General features: G+C 40.0%; 1 protein-coding gene across 4 annotated transcripts in view; it reads left to right on the forward strand.

The window, feature by feature from the left end:
* The window catches only part of ACSS3 (acyl-CoA synthetase short chain family member 3), a 234622-nt gene that overhangs the window by 146153 nt on the left and 66546 nt on the right, over positions 1 to 21923 (forward strand). For all 4 annotated transcript variants that reach the window (XM_055395766.2, XM_055395764.2, XM_055395767.2 and 1 more), the window contains exons 13-15: positions 1836 to 1958; positions 21006 to 21105; positions 21191 to 21366. In XM_055395766.2, coding sequence (XP_055251741.1) covers positions 1836 to 1958; positions 21006 to 21105; positions 21191 to 21366 — 399 coding nt within the window. The remainder of the gene's footprint in view (positions 1 to 1835; positions 1959 to 21005; positions 21106 to 21190; positions 21367 to 21923) is intronic.

Here is a 21923-nt window from a genome sequence, read left to right on the forward strand (position 1 = left end):
AATGGCAACCTACTCCAGGATTCTTGCCTGGAGAATCTCATGGACAGAGGAGCCCAGAGGGCTACTGTCCCTAGGGTTGCAAAGAGTCGAACACGACTGAAGCAACTTAGCACACATGCACACGTCCTCTGTATGAGCAAAATCTGAGGAACATTTGTTCTGCTTGCCAGAAATTGTATTTTTTAATCCCTTTGCCTATTATTGGCATTTGTTCCTGAGCACCCTCTGAGTTCTTTATTTTGAAATACAAATACAGGATAAAGACAGTATACTAACAAAAAGTATCTTTGTGCATTGTGTTCTATCGTTTACCTGTTACTCTGTGGTTTATGTTTATGATAGTACATAATTGATAATACGCAAAAGGGTCCCTCTCTCATCTTGCTGCTGTCTTTTCACCTCTATTTCTTTCCCTTAGAGATATACCTGGTCCTCATTATGCACTGGGTAAAAAAAGAATGAATGATTAGAATTGCATTAAAAAACAAAGGTGAGTCTAAGTACTTAGCATTCTATCCTTATTATTTGTGAGTGAAGGACACCTAATCTAATCAACTAGACAAATGACAAGAATTAAAATAGCTTCCTTGAGAAAGACATCTCAGGGTTAAATGACCTCAGTAGCCAAGATTAAACATGCCCCAAGGGACTGTGGCAGAGAAGATTTGTCTAGACTTGCTGCCAATAAGCCCCGTCTATCTGCCTGATGGGCCCCAGTCAAATCATCAGAGTACTGATGTGATTAATTGCAGCCTGACAGTGACACATGAGATGTGCGCGTGGTTTTCAACATGACCACCTTGAACACAACCGAAAGCTCCTTCGAAGCCCCATAAACCGTGGTTTATGATTAAACTAGATACAGTGAATCTTGTTACCTCAGCCCCGTCAACTGGACAGCTCAGAAGGACTGAGTAACTTGCACACTGTTTAGAGTAACAGAGCTGACCTTGGGACCCATCATTTCTGGCTCCAGGGCTCATGTTCTTAACTGTATTCTAGATTGCCTTTCTTATAGTAATTTCTGTAAGAGTTGCCAGTTATTGAGGATTTATGATGTGCCTCAGTCTGCCCTCTTTATATGCTCCATCTCATTTATGCTTCTCATAGCCTTATAAGGCACAGTCCATTACCCTATTTAATCGATGAGCATACTGAGTCTTAGGAAGATTAAGAAACACAAATAGTGACGTGCCTGGATTTATCTGGAAGCCCAACCTCCAGGTATTAACACAATTCTGAAGCATTAGGGGAGGGAAAATTTCTTTCTTTCTAATTCTTATTCTTGATTTTTCATTCTTTTTTTGACATCTGGACCAGTGAAACTGTACTGCTACTCTGAGCTGACAAAAAATTAAGTTTTATGCTTACTATTTAACTATAATTTCACTGAAGCTCGAGTCCAATCCAAATCTATGTTAACACATTAGTGATCTATTTTGTAATTATTAATAGAGAGCTTTAACACCTTTACAAATTAACACAAGAAATCTATCAAAGAACTACTTTTGCAATACCAAAGCATACTGGAAATATTGAGCTATTACTTCTCCATTAAAAGAAGAAATTGGGTTTGTAAACTTTGAAACTCTCAGTCCAAATGCTTAGCTTCAACATATATAAGAACACTTTAATTTATTCCTGGATGTCAAGGGAGCAAAGAGATTCTATTAATAGTAAGCTTTCAAAATCAGAAGTAATGGAATTCAAAGGCTAGTTGTGAGAAAGCCAAATGCAAACCTATTTTTATCCTATTTTCTATTTTACCAAGATTAAAAATAATTACATTACCTAAAACTAGATGCTCATCAGACATTGTTTATTCTTATTTTCAGGGATACTATGACACCATGGATGCTGGGTACATGGATGAAGAAGGCTATGTTTATGTAATGTCTCGAGTTGACGACGTGATAAATGTTGCAGGTCACAGGATTTCTGCAGGTGCCATTGAGGAGGTATTGATGAATATTGGTCTTTTATTCTAGATAGTGCTTAGGGACAGAACTAAGTTAAAGTCAATACTGAGGTTGTCATTCAGCCTGAAAAATGATCAGGCCCTTCCTTTGAAGCAGAGGCTCGGTGGTCACTCAGTTATTTCCTTCACCTTCCTTTCTCTCCTGTGGGTTTTCCTGTTCTCCATATTCCCTTGATTTCTGCCTGCATGATAGAGAGGAATTTTAAGCACTTACATATATTTGTAATTTATGGGAGAGTCTGTATACATTTGTACCTCGATCTTTGCTACTTGATTGCTTCTAGAATCTTGATTTGCTCTTGTTTGATACCCAGGTTTGTATATAGTCTTTACATGGTATGATAGTTAAACATTTTATTGTACTCTTAAATCCTGAGAATTTTCTTCCAATGTAAATTATACCAAGTCTCCAGAAGAGTGTTTTAAAATGTTCTCTCTTTTTAAAAATTTACCTTAAAATAGAGTAAAATGCTCCTTTTTATTGTGTAATGCTTGTGCTAAGTTGCTCAGTCGTGTCTGACTGTTTGCAACCCCATGGACTGTAGCCCACCAGGCTTCTCTGTCCATGGGATTCTCCAGGCAAGAATATTGGAGTGGGTTGCTGTTCTCTTCTCCAGGGGATCTTCCTGACCCAGGGATTGGACCCATGACTCCTGTGTCTCTCCTGCATTGGAAGTGGATTCTTTACTGCTGAGCTACCTGGGAAGCCTTTATTGTGTAATACTAGGAGCTTTTTACTTGTGTAGATTCTTGGAACCATCACAAACAAAGAGGATAAAGAGAAATTTCAGGACTGCCAAAGAGTTCCCCTCTTTATTCTGACCCTTCCCATGCCTAACCCCTGGGAACCACTAATTTTATTCTGTTCCTATGTTGTTTTTGCCTTCCCCAATGTTGTATAAGTGGAATAATGTCAAATGTCATATAAGTGGAATAATGCAGTATGTAACCTTTGGAGACTGGGTTATTTCATTTGAGATCTGTTCAAGTTGTTGTGTGTGTCGATACTTAGTCCTTTTATGTTTCTGTGCAGTATTTCATTGTGTGGATGTACTAACTCATTTGTGTTTCTTTTACCATTAAAGGGTGTCTAGTCTGAGGCAGTTGTAAATAATGCTGTTGTATACGTTCAAGTTTTTGTGCAAAAATTAGTTTTCATTTCTCTAGGTTAAATACTAATAGTGAGTTTGCTGGGTTACACTGGTAAGTGTATGTTTAAGCTTATAAGAAACTGCCAGATGGTTAATAGAGCGGCTGTGCCATTTCACATTCCCACCCAGAGAGGCTGAGTGCTCCTGTCTCCTCTCTCTCTATCAGTACTTGGAGCTGTCATTACTCCTGATTTTAACCATTCTAATAGATATGGAAAGGTGTCTCACTGTGCTTTAAATTTGCTTGTCTGTAATGACTATCTATTTCTGCTTCATTGACTATGCCAAAGCCTTTGACTGTGTGGATCACAATAAACGGTGGAACATTCTGAAAGAGATGGGAATACCAGACCACCTGACCTGCCTTTTGAGAAACCTGTATGCAAGTCAGGAAGCAACAGTTAGAACTGGACATGGAACAACAGACTGGTTCCAAATAGGAAAAGGAGTACGTCAAGGTTGTATATTGTCATCCTGCTTATTTAACTTATATGCAGAGTGCATCATGAGGAACGCTGGGCTGGAAGAAGCACAAGCTGGAATCAAGATTGCCGGGACAAATATCAATAACCTCAGATATGCAGATGACACCACCCTTATGGCAGAAAGTGAAGAAGAACTCAAAAGCCTCTTGATGAAAGTGAAAGAGGAGAGTGGAAAGGTTGGCTTGAAGCTCAACATTCAGAAAACAAAGATCATGGTATCTGGTCCCATCACTTCATGGGAAATAGATGGGAAAACAGTGGAAACAGTGTCAGACTTTATTCTTTTGGGCTCCAAAATCACTGCGGATGCTGATTGCAGCCATGAAATTAGAAGACGCTTACTCCTTGGAAGGAAAGTTATGACCAACCTAGATAGTATATTAAAAAGCAGAGACATCACTTTGCCAACGAAGGTCCGTCTAGTCAAGGCTATGGTTTTTACAGTGGTCATGTATGGATGTGAGTGTTGGACTGTGAAGAAAGCTGATCACCGAAGAATTGATGCTTTTGAACTGTGGTGCTGGAGAAGACTCTTGAGAGTCCCTTGGACTGCAAGGAGATCCAACCAGTCCATCCTAAAGGATATTAGTCCTGGGTGTTCATTGGAAAGACTGATGCTGAAGTTGAAACTCCAATACTTTGGCCACCTCATGCGAAGAACTGACTCATTTGCAAAGACCCAGATGCTGGGAAAGATTGAAGGCAGGAGGAGAAGGGGCTGACAGAGGATAAGATGGCTGGATGGCATCACTGACTCGATGGAGATGAGTTTGAGTGAACTCCGGGAGTTGGTGATGGACAGGGAGGCCTGGCGTGCTGTGATTCATGGGGTGGCAAAGAGTCGGTCACGACTGAGCGACTGAACTGAACTGAACTGAATGACCAATGGGGCTTTCCAGGTAGCTCAGTGGTAAAGAATCTGCCTGCCAACACAGGTGATGTGGATTTTGATCCCTGGGTTGGGAAGATCCCTAGAGAAAAAAATGGCCACCCGCTCCAGTATTCTTGCCTGGGAAATCCCATGGACAGAGGAGCCTGGTCCATGGGATCGCAAAGGAGTCAGACATGACCTAGTGACTAATCAACAGCAACAATGACTAGTGATGTTAGAAACCTTTTTTTGTGTTTATTTGCCATTCATATATCTTCTTTGGTGAAATGTCTGTTAAAATCTTCTGCCTATTTTTAAAAAATATATGAACTTCTGGGGAGATATGATGATGATGATCATCATCATCTAGTAGCTAAGTTGTATCCAACTATTGCGACCCCCTGACTGTACCCTGTCAGGCTCCTATATATATATAAACTCTCAAAACTAAGTAGTAAGAAAAAAACCCAATTTTTAAAAAATAGGCAAAAGATTTTCACAGATATTTCACCAAAGAAGATACATATATGTGTGTATATATATATATATATTCTGGATACAAGTCCTATATTTTCTAGTCTGTGACGGGTCTCTTTATTCTCTTAAAAATGCTCTTAATAGCGCTTGCTTGCTCAGTCATGTCTGACTCTTTTGCAACCCCATGGTGTGTTGCAAAAGCCTGCCTGGTTTCTCTGTCCATGGAATTTTCTAGGCGAGAATACTGCAGTGGGTTGCCATTTCCCACTCCAGGGGATGTTCCTGACCCAAAGATCAAATGAACCCGCATCTCCTGTGTCTCCTGCATTGGCGGGTGAATTTTTTACTGCTTAATGAAGCGAAGTGAAGTGAAAGTCGCTCAGTCGTGTCCGACTCTTTGCGACCCCATGGACTGTATACTCCATGGAATTCTCCAGGCCAGAATACTGGAGTGGGTAGCCTTTCCCTTCTCCAAGGGGTCTTCCCAACCCAGGGATCAAACCCAGGTCTCCCATATCGCAGGTGGATTCTTTACCAGCTGAGCCATAAGGGAATCCCAAGAACATTGGAGAGGGTACCCTATCCCTTCTCTAGTGGATCATCCTGGCCCAGGATTAAGCCATCTTAATAGAGCAAAAGTCTAATTCACCATTTTTTTTTTCTTTTATGGATCATGATATTTATCTAAGAACCCTTCCCTAAAGCAAGGTCATATTTTCTTCTTTGTTTTCACCTAAATGTTATGTAATTTTGTCTTTTACCCTTAGTTTTATTGTTTTACATTTTATATCAATTTACATTTACATTTTGAGCATTTTTTTGTATATGGTGCAAGGTACAGGTTGAGGGTTTTTTAAAATATGGATGCTAATTATTCCATGTGTCATTTGTTGCAAAAACTGGACTTTCTCCATTGAATTGCCTTTCCTTCTTGGTAGAAAATTAGCTGACAATATTTGAGTGGGTCTTTTCCCAGAGTATCTTCCATTTTTTTAATCTCTGTGTTTATCTTGTCACCAATACTTTTCTGTCTTGATACTATTGCATTGTATAATGGCTAAGAATTGAATAGTGTCCAGTTTTCAAAATTGCTCCTCTTTTTCAAAATTGTGGATATTCTGTTCCTTTACTTTACATATCTATTTTAGAATGAGCTTTTCTATAGTTAAAATTAACCCTGCATGGATTTTTAATTGCAATTATGTTAAATCTGTAGACTGATTTGAGAAAAATTGATATCTGGACTATAGTGAATTGTCTAATCCATGAATTTCATACATCTCTCCATTTATTTAGTCTTTTTTTTTTGATGTTTCAATAACATTTTATGTTTAAGTATGTAGAATATTTTCTTAATTTATACCTTAATATTAAGGTTTTTTTTTTAGCTACTGTAAATAGAAGTTTAAAAAAAAAAATCGGTTTCCAAATTTTCTTGGGCTTCCCTGGAAGCTCAGCTGGTAAAGAATCTGCCTGCAGTGAAGGAGATCTAGGTTCAATCCCTAGGTTGGGAAGATCCCCTGGAAAAGGGCATGGCAAGTCACACCAGTATTCTTGCCTGGAGAATCCCCATGGACAGAGGAGCCTGGTGGGCTAGAGTCCATAGGGTCACAAAGAGTTGGACATGACTGAGGACTAAGGACAGCACAGCACAGTGGATATAAAAACACTGTTGACTTTTATGAACTGATATGTATCTTATGATCTTGTTAAATTTGCTTATTACTTCTAAAATTTGTGTGTGTGTTATAGATTCCTTGGGATTTTCTGTGTAGACAATCATGTTGTCTGTCATTAGAGATAGTTTTATTGCTTTCTTTCCAACCTGAATGTGTTTTCTTTCTCTTGCCTTCTTGAACTGGCTCGAACCTCCAGTATACTACTGAGTACGAGTGATGGTGGCAGTTACCCTTGTCTTTTTCCTGATTTTAAGCTGAAAGCCTTCAGTCTCTTACCATTAAGAGAGATGTTATCCGTAGGTGTTTCTAAAGATTACCTTTATCAAATGAAGAAATGTCCTACTATTCCTGATTTGCTAGGTTTTTTCTTATCTTGAATGAATGTTCAGTCTTGTCAAATGCTTTTTCTGCCTCTATTGCTTTGATTGTATGGGTTTTCTTTTTAAGCCTATTAATATGGTGAATCACATTAATTAATTTTTAACTCTTGAACCAATCTTGCACTGCTTGGGATAAGCTTTATTTGCAGTATATTATTGTTTTAATATATTGATTTTTTAAATTATAGTAATTTTTTTTCTTGATCTGAAATCAACTACTATGTAGTAAACATTTTTTAATAGTGTTAGTATTATTGTTTCCATTTGGATATATATGGATCATTTTATTTCCCGTGATCTTCTTGTAGATAACATATAGTTGGGCCTAGTTTTTATTTTAATCCAATTTTACAATTTATATCTCTTAACTGATGTTTTTAAGACCATTTACATTTAAATCAAGTACCGAGACTTAATTTTTTGGTGCTCCAAAATCACTGTGGATGCTGATTGCAGCCATGAAATTAAAAGTCGCTTACTCCTTGGAAGGAAAGTTATGACCAACCTAGATAGCATATTAAAAAGCAGAGACATTACTTTGCCAACAAAGGTCCGTCTAGTCAAGGCTGTGGATCCAGTGGTCATGTATGCATCTGAGAGTTGGACTGTGAAGAAAGCTGATCGCGGAAGGATTGATGCTTTTGAACTGTGGTGCTGGAGAAGACTCTTGAGAGTCCCTTGTACTGCAAGGAGATCCAACCAGTCCATTCTGAAAGAGATCAATCCTGGGTGTTCATTGGAAGGACTGATGCTAAAGCTGAAACTCCAATACTTTGGCCACCTCATGCGAAGAGTTGACTCACTGGAAAAGACTTTGACGCTGGGAAATGTTAGAGGCAGGAGGAGAAGGGGACGACAGAGAATGAGATGGCTGGATGGCATCACCGAGTTGATGGACATGAGTTTGAGTGAACTCCGGGAGTTGGTGATGGACAGGGAGGCCTGGAGTGCTGTGATTCATGGGGTCGCAAAGAGTCAGACACAACTGAGTGACTGAACTGAACTGATATATTTATGTCACCAGGTTTATTATTAACTTCCTTTTTTCTTTTTCATTTCCTTCATGTTATGTTTTCTCCTTTTTATTTTTTTTTAGTTATTTATTTATTTTTGGCTGCACCGAGTCGTCCTTGTGGCATGCGGGCATTCTCTAATCGTGGCAAGCAGGGGCTACCCCTTGTTGCCGTGCGTGGGCATCTCATTGTGGCGGCTTCTCTTGTTGCAGAGCACAGGCTCTGGGCATGGGGACTTAGGAGTCATAGTACACGGACTCAGTGGCACACGGACTTGGTTGCTCTGCCGCACGTGGAATCTTCCCCAGACCAGGGATTGAACCCATGTCTCCTGAATCGCAGGCAGATTCTTATCCAATGTACCACCAGGGAAATCCCTCTCCCTTCTTTTAAGTCATTTGGTTGTTTTTTTGTAACTTCCATTTCTTTGCTGAGAACCTTTCCATTCATTCCAAGGGTGCTTGCCCATACTTTGGGGCCATGCTGCTGTGGGGTTGTTAATATTTATGTTTGTTAATTTTACCCTTAATGTGTAAATATGATGTTCTGGGTCAAAAACAGATTTCTTAATGGTAAGTGCTCTCCGACTCTAGGTCTTATCCCTAAGTGACCCAACAAGAACCAATGGGAAATTTCCCTAGATAAACACACTATAGATGAGAGACAAGGAAAATAACTTTTCTCTGCTTATAAAGAGTAAGGAGGCAACTATCTTTCACTTCTCATAAAGAAGTCTCCTTGGTAACATAATGGCCTGAATCTAAACTCCAGCTCTTTGATATGTACATAACATCTCTCCAGGAGGCAGATAGTCCTGTGTGTCTCAACTTTTATAACGTAGAAATGTTTCCAACTTCTAAAACCGTCTTTTTTGACATGTAAATACTGAGGAAGATAGTGAGCCAGTCTGCTCAGCACCTTATGAGTTTAAACTAGGGATCTAGTCTGTGCTTGCATGCTAACTTGCTTCAGTCTTGTCTGACTTCTTGCGACCGTATGGACTCTTTCCCATGAGGCTCCTCTGTCTGTGGGATTCTTCTGTCAAAAAAAAAATGGAGTTGGCATTTCCTCCTCCAGGGGATCTTCCTGACCCAGGGATAAACCAGCATCTCTTAAGTCTACTGCATTGGCAGATGGATTCTTTACCACTAGTGCCACCTGGGAAGCCCCAGGGATCTTGTCTAGGCTTAAGCATTTTGTAGCCCAGGAAAATTAGAAAATTTTATTATCCTGTCATATCAGAGCAATAAATTAAACCAACAGCTATTGATCAAATTCTCAAGGTATTTGAAGAGTCTCAGAAGGCTAGGTTTTTTATAGGAGCAACGAGAAATCTAGAAAAGTTTTATTTCCCTGCACTGGAAGGGTCCCCAGCCTGATGATCTGAGGTGGAACTGATGTAATAATAATAGAAATAAAGTGCACAATAAATGCAATGTGCTTGAATCATCCTGAAACCGTCCCCCCTCCCCCCTGCCCCTGTTCCATTGAAAAATTGTCTTCCATGACACCAGTCACTGGTGCCAAAATGGTTGGGGAACATTGCCCTACAGATATAATAGCTACATTAAAATTTTTATCTGGTATTTCTAATACTTGGATCATCTTGGGTTTGGCATTTGTTGAGCATCTTTTTTAAAGAGGTGTTTCAGTTCAGTTCAGTCGCTCAGTCATGTCTGAGTCTTTGCAGCCTCATGGACTGCAGCATGCCAGGCCTCCCTGTCCATCACCAACTCCCGGAGTTTACTCAAACTCATGTCCATTGAGTCGGTGATGCCATCCAACCATTTCATCCTCTGTTATCCCCTTCTCCTCCCACCTTCAGTCTTTCCCAGCATCAGGGTCTTTTCAAATGTCAGTTCTTCGCAACAGGTGGCCAAAATATTGGAGTTTCAGCTTCAGCATCAGTCCTTCCGATGAATATTCAGGACTGATTTCCTTTAGGATGGACTGGTTGGATCTCCTTGCAGTCCAAGGGACTCTCGAGAGTCTTCTCCAATACCACAGTTCAAAAGTATCAATTCTTTAGCACTCAGCTTTCTTTATAGTCCAACTCTTATATCCATACATGACTACTGGAAAAACCATTGCCTTGACTAGACGGACCTTTGTTGGCAAAGTAATGTCTCTGCTTTTTAATATGCTATCTAGGTTGGTCATAACTTTCCTTCCAAGGAGTAAGCGTCTTTTAATTTCATGGCTGAAATCTCCATCTGCAGTGATTTTGGAGCCCCCAAAATAAACTCAGTCACTGTTTCCACTGTTTTCTCATCTATTTCCCATGAAATGGTGGGACCAGATGCCATGATCTTAGTTTTCTGAATGTTGAGCTTTAAGCCAACTTTTTCACTCTCCTCTTTCACTTTCAACAAGAGGCTTTTTAGTTCCTCTTCACTTTCTGCTGTAAGGGTAGTGTCATCTGCATATCTGAGGTTACTGATATTTCTCCCAGCAATCTTGATTCCAGCTTGTGCTTCTTCCAGCCCAGCGTTTCTCATGATGTACTCTGCATATAAGTTAAATGAGCAGGGTGACAGTATACAGCCTTGACGGACTCCTTTCCTAGGTGTTTAGGTTTTCTGAATTCCTTTACATTATGATTATAATCTTTCCTTATGATATTCTGGGTCCTTTTAAAGTCATCTGGCTTTATGTGCCTATGATTGTTCCTTTTAGCAGATTGTCAGCCCAGTTAAGATCAGACCACGTGTCCTTACTCACTCTCTGTGGACTGTGGTTCCAGTGTCAGTCTTGTTTTCAAAGCCTTTACAGGGCGATTCTGGTCCATCTCACTGTGTCTTTCTCCCAGAGGCCAATCTGAAACTCAAGTGCTCAGAATTTTTGTTGTGCTGATTTTGGTGGGGTTCATGCATGCACAGTTTTGGGGGTAGGCTCAGGACATCGTACTCGGATTTAAAGTATCCCTTTTTTAGCGCCTTTCTCTCTGCGATCTTCTGTTGAGTCTCAGGGCTCTCCCCTACTGTTGTACTCAGTATAAAGTCAGGGCTTCAGCCTCCTGGCAGCCCTCCCAGGGTTCAGTCCTGCACAGTCTACCTGCACAGTGTCCCTGAGGGGAGGAAGGAACTCATCTCTTTGCCTTCACTGGCCTCCCATAGGACAAAGCGAGTCAGTAGGGATCCACTCTCAGGGACTGGATGTTCTCCAGTGGGGAGGGAAAGTGGCACGGAATCTTCCCAGGCTCTCTTGGTGTGGGATAGGGGAGTGCCTGGTGCTCCATCCCCAGGATCTGCTGCATAGTGATGGTGGAGAAGGGAAAGGACACGGCTTTGTGTCTGCGTTCACCTGGTGAAAGGTGTGGAGTGTCAACAAGGTCACTACATCTCTATGGGAAGGAAGAGGGGCACTGCTTCTTGGTTGGTGTCCATCGGGGTTGGAGTAGGGAGGATAAAACCAAATGATTCTGTGCCCCAGCTCCTTTGCTCCTTTTCCTGGACCTCTGGGTAGACCCTGCAAGCATTTCTAGGGCTTTTTCTGTCTGCAATTATCCGTATTTCTGACTGCTGTAGAACCCAAGCCAGAATATATAGGAGGCAAAACCAACAAACCATAACCACAACAGAACCCAGAAGCTTCTGAGCAAACAGAAAACAGGGGACTCGCCACCAAGTTGCCTCTCAAGTTCTGATGGAGTCTTCTTATACAAATTATGGCCCAGAATATTCCATTGCAAGTAGGGGAAGTGATAGGGTGGAATGTATCTACTCTGGTCTTTTTGGAGCCAAACCCATAATCGTTTTTGAATGAAATGGGGAACACTGCCATATAGATAAAAGAAAATGCTTAAAATAGTATGGTTGATAATGCAGTATGATCAGAGTATGCAGATACATACTTTAGTTCTCCTTTCTCTGCTTAAAAGATGGTCACTTTCTCTAAAGGTTATACTTCAGCTCAGACTTACTGACTTAACACTACTTGCCATGTAGGACTTCTTTTCCCCTTAGTGACAGTCAGTGTGATATTATTTGAGTAAAAGGAAAGAATTTTATAAAATATTTTGGAACATGTGACTTTTACCTGCTATTATAATATTGTCTTGTTTTTAACCAACTGTGAATTTTGTGATAACCTGAAATTGAAATTTACGCTTCATGTATTTTGTCGTGTTGACAAAAGGTGGTTCCAGGTGCATGAACTTTTAATTTCTTACTCATAGATTGCCTCTGATATTCACCTGCGTTTCTGCCAGACTCAGCTGATAAAATACAGAGCTTACATATGCATAACTCTTATCAGTCGAAATTCTTAGTTCTTTTATTTTTAGAATGAAAAATGCCAACTTATTCAAATATGTATTGTGCTTTAATATGTTTCTACTGACATGCTTCTCACTGTATGTAACAGCAGAGTAAGGCAAGCAGAAGATAGGCAGTTAAAAATGGCAAAATTGAAAAAAAAAAAAAGGACAGGATCCATGGCATCTAATAAGAATTTTGCCAGTGGGTCTTAAGAATTCTTATAGCACACAACAGGACACCTCTCGGGGTTAAACCTTCTTGAAGTGAAGGTCTCCCTTCATATGAATGAAATGATTCTCTTTACTGCATATTTATGTCTAATAAGGAAATTATTAATAATATCTTAATTCATATCAAGTTTGTCTTCTCCATAATAGAATCTATTAGGGGGTTGTGAGCCAATTTTTTACTGACTTTTTCCTAGCACCTAGAAAAATTGCTTAACAAATTGATAACATGTGTATGAGATGTTTATATTGATGACATTACCAGCTTTTACTACAGTGCCCCAAATTTTATCCTTAAGTGCTTTTTCAGGATTCTCAGCAATGAATACTGGATTCTACTCTGATTTTTTGAAATAGGACTTGAGTGTCTTAATCCGCTGGGAATATTATTTGTGGAAATAAAAATACTGTTGTTTTTATATACAGTGAAAATATCTGAGCTTTTTTAATTTCCCATGGTAACATTTGACAGTTTATTACCTCATATAAGACTAAATCAAAGAGAAATTCTACTAAAATGACTACATCAAAAATATATCAGGGAACTATTAATATGTGTTTTTCTCTACTCAACATTGTTATTTAGTTACTGAGTCATGCCCTACTCTCCGAGATTCCATGTACTGTAAGCCTGCCAGGCTCCTTGGTCCATGGGATTTCCTAGACAGGAATACTGGAGTGGGGTGCCATTTCCTCCAGGGGATCGTCCTGACACAGGGATCGGACCTGCGTCTTCTGTATTACAGGCGAATTCTTTACCACTGAGCCACCAGGGAAGCCCCACCATAAGAAAACAGAATTCTAGGATGGCTTTTAGAAATTTAAGAGGACATTATTCTTGCCGATCTCAGCACATGCCTTCTATAAATATTAGGTAATAACCAAATCCGGTGTGAACAGTTGATCTTTGAAAGCCTAGCATCTAGCTGGATACTACGGACTTCTGGTGGAAGTTCAAGATATTCTTAAAAAAGTTGTATCCTGAATCTCCTAGTTCAGGTCTTGTGGGCCCAAATTACTAGGAGTCAGTGTGGTCCTGCTTAGCTCTCTTTTACTTCTGACAGCAGATCTTTTCATGCAAAGTCATCTGCAGGGAGCAAATTGGGCTCCCTGATTTTGTTCTTTTGCTTGTAACTTAAGTTTTAGTTTGTTAAAGAATCCTAGCAGTATCCTTGGGAACTTGGAAATCTGGTATAAAAATACTGTACTTGAAGCCTAGGGGTTCCCTAGTGGCTCAGACAGTAAAGAATCTGCCTGCCATTCAGGAGACCCAGGTTTGATCCTTGGGTCCAGAGGATCCCCTGGAGAAGGGAATGGCTACTCACTCCAGTATTCTTGCCTGGAGAATCCCATGGGCAGAGGAACCTGGTGGGCTATAGCCCATGGAATCGCAGAGTTGGACATGACCCAGCGACCAACACTCACATTCAAAGCGTAGGGGAGCATTCACATAAAATTTGCCCTTTGTTCTGACCAAACTGACTGTTACTGTTTGTTTTTCCAAGTTAGCTATTTTGTTTGCTATTTTAGGAATGATTTCTTCAAGATTGGATACATTTCTATAAAGGATGCATTCAACAAAGATGCCATGCAATTTCATTTCCACACAATATTAAATGAATATTGATTTAAATAGTTGTGAAATTGCTGAATATTTTTCTAGGCACTGGTGTGAATATTGATGAAGATGTGGAAGCTGACGGTTTTCTAGATCACTCCAGTATCAGAGCAAAGAAAGCAATATTCCTCCTCTTCCTACTGCAGAGGCAATTTTCCACTGCAGAGTGGCTCCTTGCATCTTACCAGGGTGCTTGATTTAAACTAATTTTTCTAAAATTAAAATATTTAAAGCATAATTGAGAAACCTGTATAATTTAGCCAGCTAAAACCCTAAAATTCATTAAAATTTATGCAAAAAATAGCAGTACCTCAGAAACAAAGAAAGACAATTTGTTACCGTAGCATTTATGTGCTCACTTTGGGCGGAACAATCACCTTTTAAGTTGTATCACATTTTTGGTACTTGAGTGCCAGTTCACTACAGATGCTTCATGGATTTTATATGGAGGGAATATATGAATGTGGCTTTTGATTCCCCCCCGTAGGACATTTGGTTGGCTTCTGTCTCTTAAATGTTGCCAAGACATATTTTGATTCTTTTCTTTTTAACGAGTCAGTTGTTGAAATCATTATTTGGCATGCAAATACTGTTTGTGGAGCCAACATAGAAAGCTGCCTCCTGCCTGTATGGGCTCTTTTTAGCACTGATAGATTAATAGAATGTTTTGTCCACTATAATGAACTTTATTTACAGATGACGTGGAATTTTGGAAAATGACATGTTTTTCACAGATTTTTAAGAATTTGTCTTCAGTTTGCAAAAGTGGGATGCTTTGATACTACAATTGTGGTATATGTTACTTCTGATTTTAAAATACTCTCTGCCCTTATAGAAAAACCAGTTAGCATTTTTCCATCCTATTCTAAAAACACTGCAACTGAGGATGGAAATTAAAATAACAAGGTGAAATAATAGCACATTAGAAGTTTTTGTTGTTCAGTTAGAATCACAGTCATACTGGTTAGGTGACAAAATATCTGGATGTATGATTTTTTAAACAGTGATTTAAACTAAAACTTTTAAAAAACTCAGGTATAGAAGCACCAGTGAACACTTCAGTAAATGAGTTTTTGACAATTAAAACTCTGGCTGGCTAGGTTAAATTATTTTTCTCTATCCATGAAGGGAGTGTTAAATTGGAATGAAGGATTTGAATCTAGCAACGCTGTGTCCTCCCTGCTATCGAGAGGGTATTGTCTTCCATGATTGGCGACTGTCAACACCAACTGCCCAGACAGAACTCTCGCAGTAAAATGTGTCTCTACTCTGAACATATGGACTGAAAAGTAAATAAGACCTTAACAAATGGGAAAGCTATAGGAAACGTTTTGAGAGTTCACGCTCAAGCAGTGAGAGAAGGTGGTATTGTATCATCTGCATAGTGTGTTTTGCAGAAGCTTTTGAGTCTGTACCAACTGAAGGAGAGGGTGTGGACACATTTACCTCAGCAATGAAGTTAATAAAACAATAGTATAAAAATCATTTATTTAACTTATACTAACCAGAGCACTGTAGGAGTCAAAGACTATGTGGATGGCAAGCCTCACAACTGAATATCTCATGACCGACAATGATGATAGGATATGGGAAATGCTGATTTGCATGCTTAATTAGGGGCAGTGTGAGAGTCCACTGGGTTTCTGCCAAACATTCTAGCAGTTATCAAGGCTTCTGGGAGTTTGGAGAAGAGAAAGCTCCTTTTCAGCTTGGACCAATTCTTAACTTTTTTCTGTGGAAAGTTAGTGGCATGTCAAATTTTGTTGGTTCTTCTCTTCCCTCTCTGAATGTACCTTTTTAGTTGAGTTTTTCAGCTTTTCCTTCTTCATATGGGTCATTAGATATCAGAGTTCTTTAAGGCTTTTGCCCTTTTTTCTCCCTGCTTTTTCCCCAAATAATTTCATCCATGTCCATAGCTTTCATGATCATTAATTGCATTCAAATACACATTTTAAGGTAAAGACTCTCTTCAGATCCAACTCTCTTAACTTGGATATCTTTAAAAGTACTTCAAATGGAATATTTCCAAGACTTAATACATTATTTTTCCTCCCAAGCTTAGCCCTCCACTAGCATTTTTTTGGCTTAGAAAATGACACCAGCTATTCAAGCCAAAAACCATAGAATCATCTTTAACCCCTTTGATTTCTTGCTTCATATCCCATTTATCATCAAATTTTGTCCATTTTACCTCTAAAAAAACCCTGGATCTTTTCATACCCCCTCCTATGACCTCAGTCTCTCTGACAGCCTCTCTAGGGTTTTCCCTATGTAAACTATAGCACCCACCTTCAACAAGCCTTTGTTTATTCTTCACACTGAAACCAAAGTAAGCCTGTGTTTCTCAGAGTCCACACTGAAGTGAAAGAAACCAATCAGTAAAGGCTACATATTGTACAGTTCCAAATATATTCATGTTCTTGATAAGAACTTTGTGGACAGTAAAAAAGATCAGTGGTTGCCAGGAGTTACTGAGAAGGGAGGGATGAAGAGGCGGAACTCGGGATTTTTAGGGCAGTGACTGTACTCAGAATACTGTAATCATGGCTGTGTGGCACAGAACCCACTGACTGTACACCAAGTCTGATGTCAGCTCTGGAGTGGGGTGCCAGTGGTGTTCGTGGTGGCTCCCCCGCTGTAATGACTGCACTGCTCTGGTGAGGGAGTTTGATGATGTGGAGGTTGTGAGTAAATGGGACAGGAGATACATGGGAACTCAGGACTTTCTAATCAGTTTTGCTATGAATCTAAAACTATTCTGAAAAAAAACAAAGGCTTAAAATATCCATTCTGACCTTGCATAGCCGCCTTACTTCCTGAAAGTGCTTTACCGTCTTCCAGTGCTACTAAAGGGAAGCCCCAGTTGCTCAGGAAGAATCTGCCTGCAATGCAGGAGACTCAGGAGACAGGGGTTTGATCCTGAGGTCAGGAAGATCCCCTGGAGGAGGGCATGGCAACCCACAAAATGGGAGAAAATAATAGCAAATGAAACAACTGACAAAGAATTAATCTCCAAAATATACAAGCAGCTACTTCCAGCTCAACTCCAGAAAAATAAACGACCCAATCAAACAATGGGCCAAAGAATTAAACAGACATTTCTCCAAAGAAGACATACAGATGGCTAACAAACACATGAAAAAATGCTCAACATCCCTCATAATCAGAGAAATACAAATCAAAACCACAATGAGATACCATTTCACACCACTCAGAATGGCTGCTATCCAAAAGTCCACATGCAATAAATGCTGGAGAGGGTGTGGAGAGTAGGGAACCCTCTTACACTGTTGGTGGGAATGCAAACTAGTACAGCCACTATGGAGAACAGTGTGGAGATTCCTTAAAAAACTGGAAATAGAACTGCCATATGATCCAGCAGTCGCACTCCTGGGCATACACACCGAGGAAACCAGAACTGAAAGAGACACATGTACTCCAATGTTCATCGCAGCGCTGTTTATAATAGCCAGGACATGGAAGCAACCTAGATGTCCATCTGCAGACGAATGGATAAGAAAGCTTTGGTACATATACACAATGGAGTATTACTCAGCCATTAAAACCAATGCATTTGAATCAGTTCTAATGAGGTGGATGAAACTGGAGCCTATTATACAGAGTGAAGTAAGCTAGAAAGAAAAACACCAATACAGTTTACTAATGCATATATATGGAATTTAGAAAGATGGAAATGATAACCTTGTATACGAGACAGCAAAAGAGACACAGGTGTATAGAACAGTCTTTGGGACTCTGTGGGAGAGGGCGAGGGTGGGATGATTTGGGAGAATGGCATTGAAACATGTATATTATCATATGTGAAACGAATCACCAGTCCAGATTCGACGCATGATACAGGATGCTCGGGGTTGGTGAACGGGGATGACCCAGAGGGAGGATAAGGGGAGGAGGGAGGTGGGAGGGGGGTTCAGGAAGGGGAACTCATGTACACCCGGGGCGGATTCATGTCAATATATGGCAAAACCAACCAATATAATTTTGTAAAATAATTAGCCTCCAATAAAAATAAATAAATTAATTAATTAAAAGAAGAAAATCCTTCACAGGCACAGCCCTTTTTCTGCCTCTGTAGCTTCATTTCCTCTTGCACCATTCTCACTTTTGCTCTAGGCTTTCCAGAGATCAAATTGCCAACATCCGTTGGATCATTGAAAAAGCAAGAGAATTCCAGAAAAACATCTACTTCTGCTTTATTGACTGTGCCAAAGCCTTTGACTGTGTGGATCACAAGAAACTGTGGAAAATTCTTAAAATGATGGGAATACTAGACTACCTGACCTGCCTCTTGAGAAATCTTTATGAAGGTCAAGAAGCAACAGAACTGGACATGGAGCAACAGACTGGTTCCAAAAACAGAAAGGACTATGTCAAGGCTATATATTGTCACCCTGCTTATTTGACTTATATGCAGAGTACATCATGAGAAATGCTGGGCTGGATGAAGCACAAGCTGGAATTAAGATTGCCGGGAGAAATATCAATAACCTCAGATATGCAGATGACACTACCCTTATGGCAGAAAGTGAAAAACTAAAGAGTCTCATGATGAAAGTGAAAGAGGAGAGTGAAAAAGTTGGCTTAAAACTCAACATTCAGAAAACTAAGATCATGGCATCCGGTCCCATCACTTCATGGCAAATAGATGGGGAAACACTGGAAACAGTGGCAGACTTTATTTTGGGGCTCCAAAATCACTGCAGATGGTGACTGCAACCATGAGGTTAAAAGACACTCTTTGGAAGAAAAACTGTGACTAATTTAGACAGCATATTAAAAAGCAGAGACATTACTTTGCCAGCAAAGGTTATAGTCAAAGCCTTGGTTTTTCTAGTAGTCATGTATAGATGTGGGAGTTGGACTATAAAGATAGCTGAGCACCAAAGAAGTGATGATTTTGAACTGTGGTGTTGGAGAAGACTCTTGAGAGTCCCTTGGACTGCAAGGAGATCCAACGAGTCCATCCTAAATGAAATCACTCTTGAATATTCATTGGAAGGATGGATGCTAAAGCTGAAACTCCAATACTTTGGCCACCTGATACGAAGAACTGACTCATTGGAAAAGACCCTGATGCTGGGAAAGATTGAAGGTGGGAAGAGAAGGGGACGACAGAGGATGTGATGGTTGGATGGCCTCACTGACTCAGTGGATATGAGTTTGAGTAAACTCTGGGAGTTGGTGATGGACAGGAAGGCCTGGCGTGCTGCAGTCCGTGGGGTCGCAAAGAGTCGGACATGACTGAGTGGCTGTGCTGAACTGAACTTCCAGCCACACTGATCTTTATATTTTAATGGTACATGTCCAACCCTTCCCTTGGACTTTGGCCCCATCTTCCTCTTGGTCTAATCACATCTTTGCCTGCTCAGTTGCTTCATCTTGTCCAGTTCTTTGTGATCCCATGGGCTGTAGCCCCCAGGCTCCTCTGTCCATGGGATTCTCCAGGCAACAATACTGGAGTGGGTTGCCATTCCCTTCTCCAAGGGATCTTCCCAACCCAGGGATTGAACCCAATTCTCCTCCTCCTTCTGCATTGGCATGGGGGTTCTTTACCACTAGTGCCCCCTGGGAAGCCTTCCTTTCTAAACTGCAAGTACCATTAAGAAAGTACCCAACCTATTTTTGCTCACTACCGAGCCTACTGCAATATAGGGGGGTGGAGGTTAGGAGGTATTCGTAAATGTTTGCTGAAGAAAGAATGGGGACTGCCACGCTAGCCCTTGGTTACCAGTTTGCTTACTGTTTTCTCCAGCCACTAAGGTTTTGGAGTCACTGAAATGTATATCACACAACTCATCTAGGAGAGAATCCCTATAAATGTAGTGAGTGTGGGAAAACCTTCCCTGAAAACTCAGTCTTCGATGGGCACCAGCTGTTTCCCATAGGGGAAAAGTCGTAAGAAATGTATATTAATCTCATGGAAACGAAATTTTTGAACATTCATTTTTAAAAGTCCCATCACAGCAGAATGTTTTTTTTTTAATCCTAAGCTTCTGTATTTCATGTGGTTATCTATTCTGTGGGTTCTCATGACTCCAGATAGAAATTGCTTTGCTCTTTAAGGCATTTAGGGCTCGTGCTGTGCTGTGCTTAGTCACTCAGTTGAGTCTGACTCTTTGCAACCCCATGGACTGTAGCCTGCCAGGCTCCTGTGCATGCGGATTCTTCAGGCAAGAATACTGGAGTAGGTTGCCATGCCCTCCTCTAGGGGAACTTCGCAACCCAGGGATCTAACCCAGGTCTCCCGCATTGCAGGCAGATTCTTTATAGTCTGAGTCACCAAGGAAGCCCATTTTCTAGAGCTTAGGGCGAGCATATGAAAATGGGTGCTCAACAATGGTGATTATCTGATGTCAGGGCTTTCCTTTCTGTCCAACTTCTTTCTCCACTTCTTGGAAATCCTCTCTGGATAGGTGGGCACTCAAGAAGAGAAAGTCACTGTTTATTCATGATTTGGGGTTCTTCTGGTATCCAGCACTAAAGTCAAATCACCATGAGGCCATCTGTTTTCCAAGGCCTGCTGCAATTTGTTCCCAAGTGGTATCCATTGCATAGTTTCCCTGACGTCATTAATAAACAACTGAGATGAAGAAATCATTCCCTTACTTTCCAGGTAAGTTAAGCAATTTGTCTTAATTACTGCCCGTCTTTAGTGAGTGACTACCTGGGGATCTTAACCATTCACCCCAGTCATAAAGATATGAATAGTGAATTGATAGTCATTTTCACAGAGGCAGCTCTGGGTTTTTAAGTTCCCTGTCATGTACTTTTTTTCCCCAGTTGAAATTATATATACTGCATATATATGTGTATAGATATCTAAATGAATGCTTTTTTAAATTACAGTCTATCCTTTCCCTTGGCATTGTGGCCGACTGTGCTGTTGTTGGGAAGGAAGATTCTTTGAAAGGTCATATCCCATTAGCCCTCTGCGTGTTGAAACAAGGTAAGCTGTCTGTGTCCTGCCTGACTGTTGGGGCCCTGACTGATTATGGTTAATTCAGAACTTACCATCTGAACTTTCTCCCTAGATATAAATACAACAGAGGAACAAGTTTTAGAAGAAATTGTGAAACACGTTAGACAGAGCATTGGTCCCGTGGCTGCTTTTCGGAAAGCGGTGTTTGTCAAACAGTTACCCAAAACCAGATCTGGCAAAATTCCCCGCTCAACTCTGTCTGCCCTTGTCAATGGCAAACCATATAAGGTAAATTATCAAGCTTGTTTAGTGCTTGGTTCTGAAATGTTTTCCCCCACTTCTTTGGTGTCAGCAAAACTCTTTAATGGTTCTCAATCATGAATTATATTCCTAAAAAATACATAATAGTACTTTTTTTTTTAATGTTAAGGAGGAGATTGCATAGCCATTCTCTCTGTAGAAATGAGGTTTTTGGAAGAAACACATTAAGATCATATTCTTTGATTATAAGAACTAGTATGTGAAATATTTCATTTTTTTATTTAAAAAAATTTTAACTTATTTTTTAAATAAAAATACTTAAACTATTTTTATTATTTAATGAAATATTAGTGAATATGTCAGTTAATTTCAAACAAACTTGTGGAAACTCAGTCATTAAATTAAGGATAAATTTTGCTTCATTGTAGACAATAGCGACTATTAGTGAGAAAACAAACACTTGAGACTGGCTATAGATATTTTAACAGTTCTAATTTGCTATATATGCTCATTATCTTTCCTGTTTTGAGTGAAAATTATTTTAGGGTATTTAAGCTGATTCAACCCACTGCAGGGTTCTTGCC

Source organism: Moschus berezovskii, chromosome 6 (assembly GCF_049115385.1).
Source record: "Moschus berezovskii isolate FMDL1 chromosome 6, NW_MosBer_1.0, whole genome shotgun sequence".
Taxonomy (NCBI): domain Eukaryota; kingdom Metazoa; phylum Chordata; class Mammalia; order Artiodactyla; family Moschidae; genus Moschus; species Moschus berezovskii.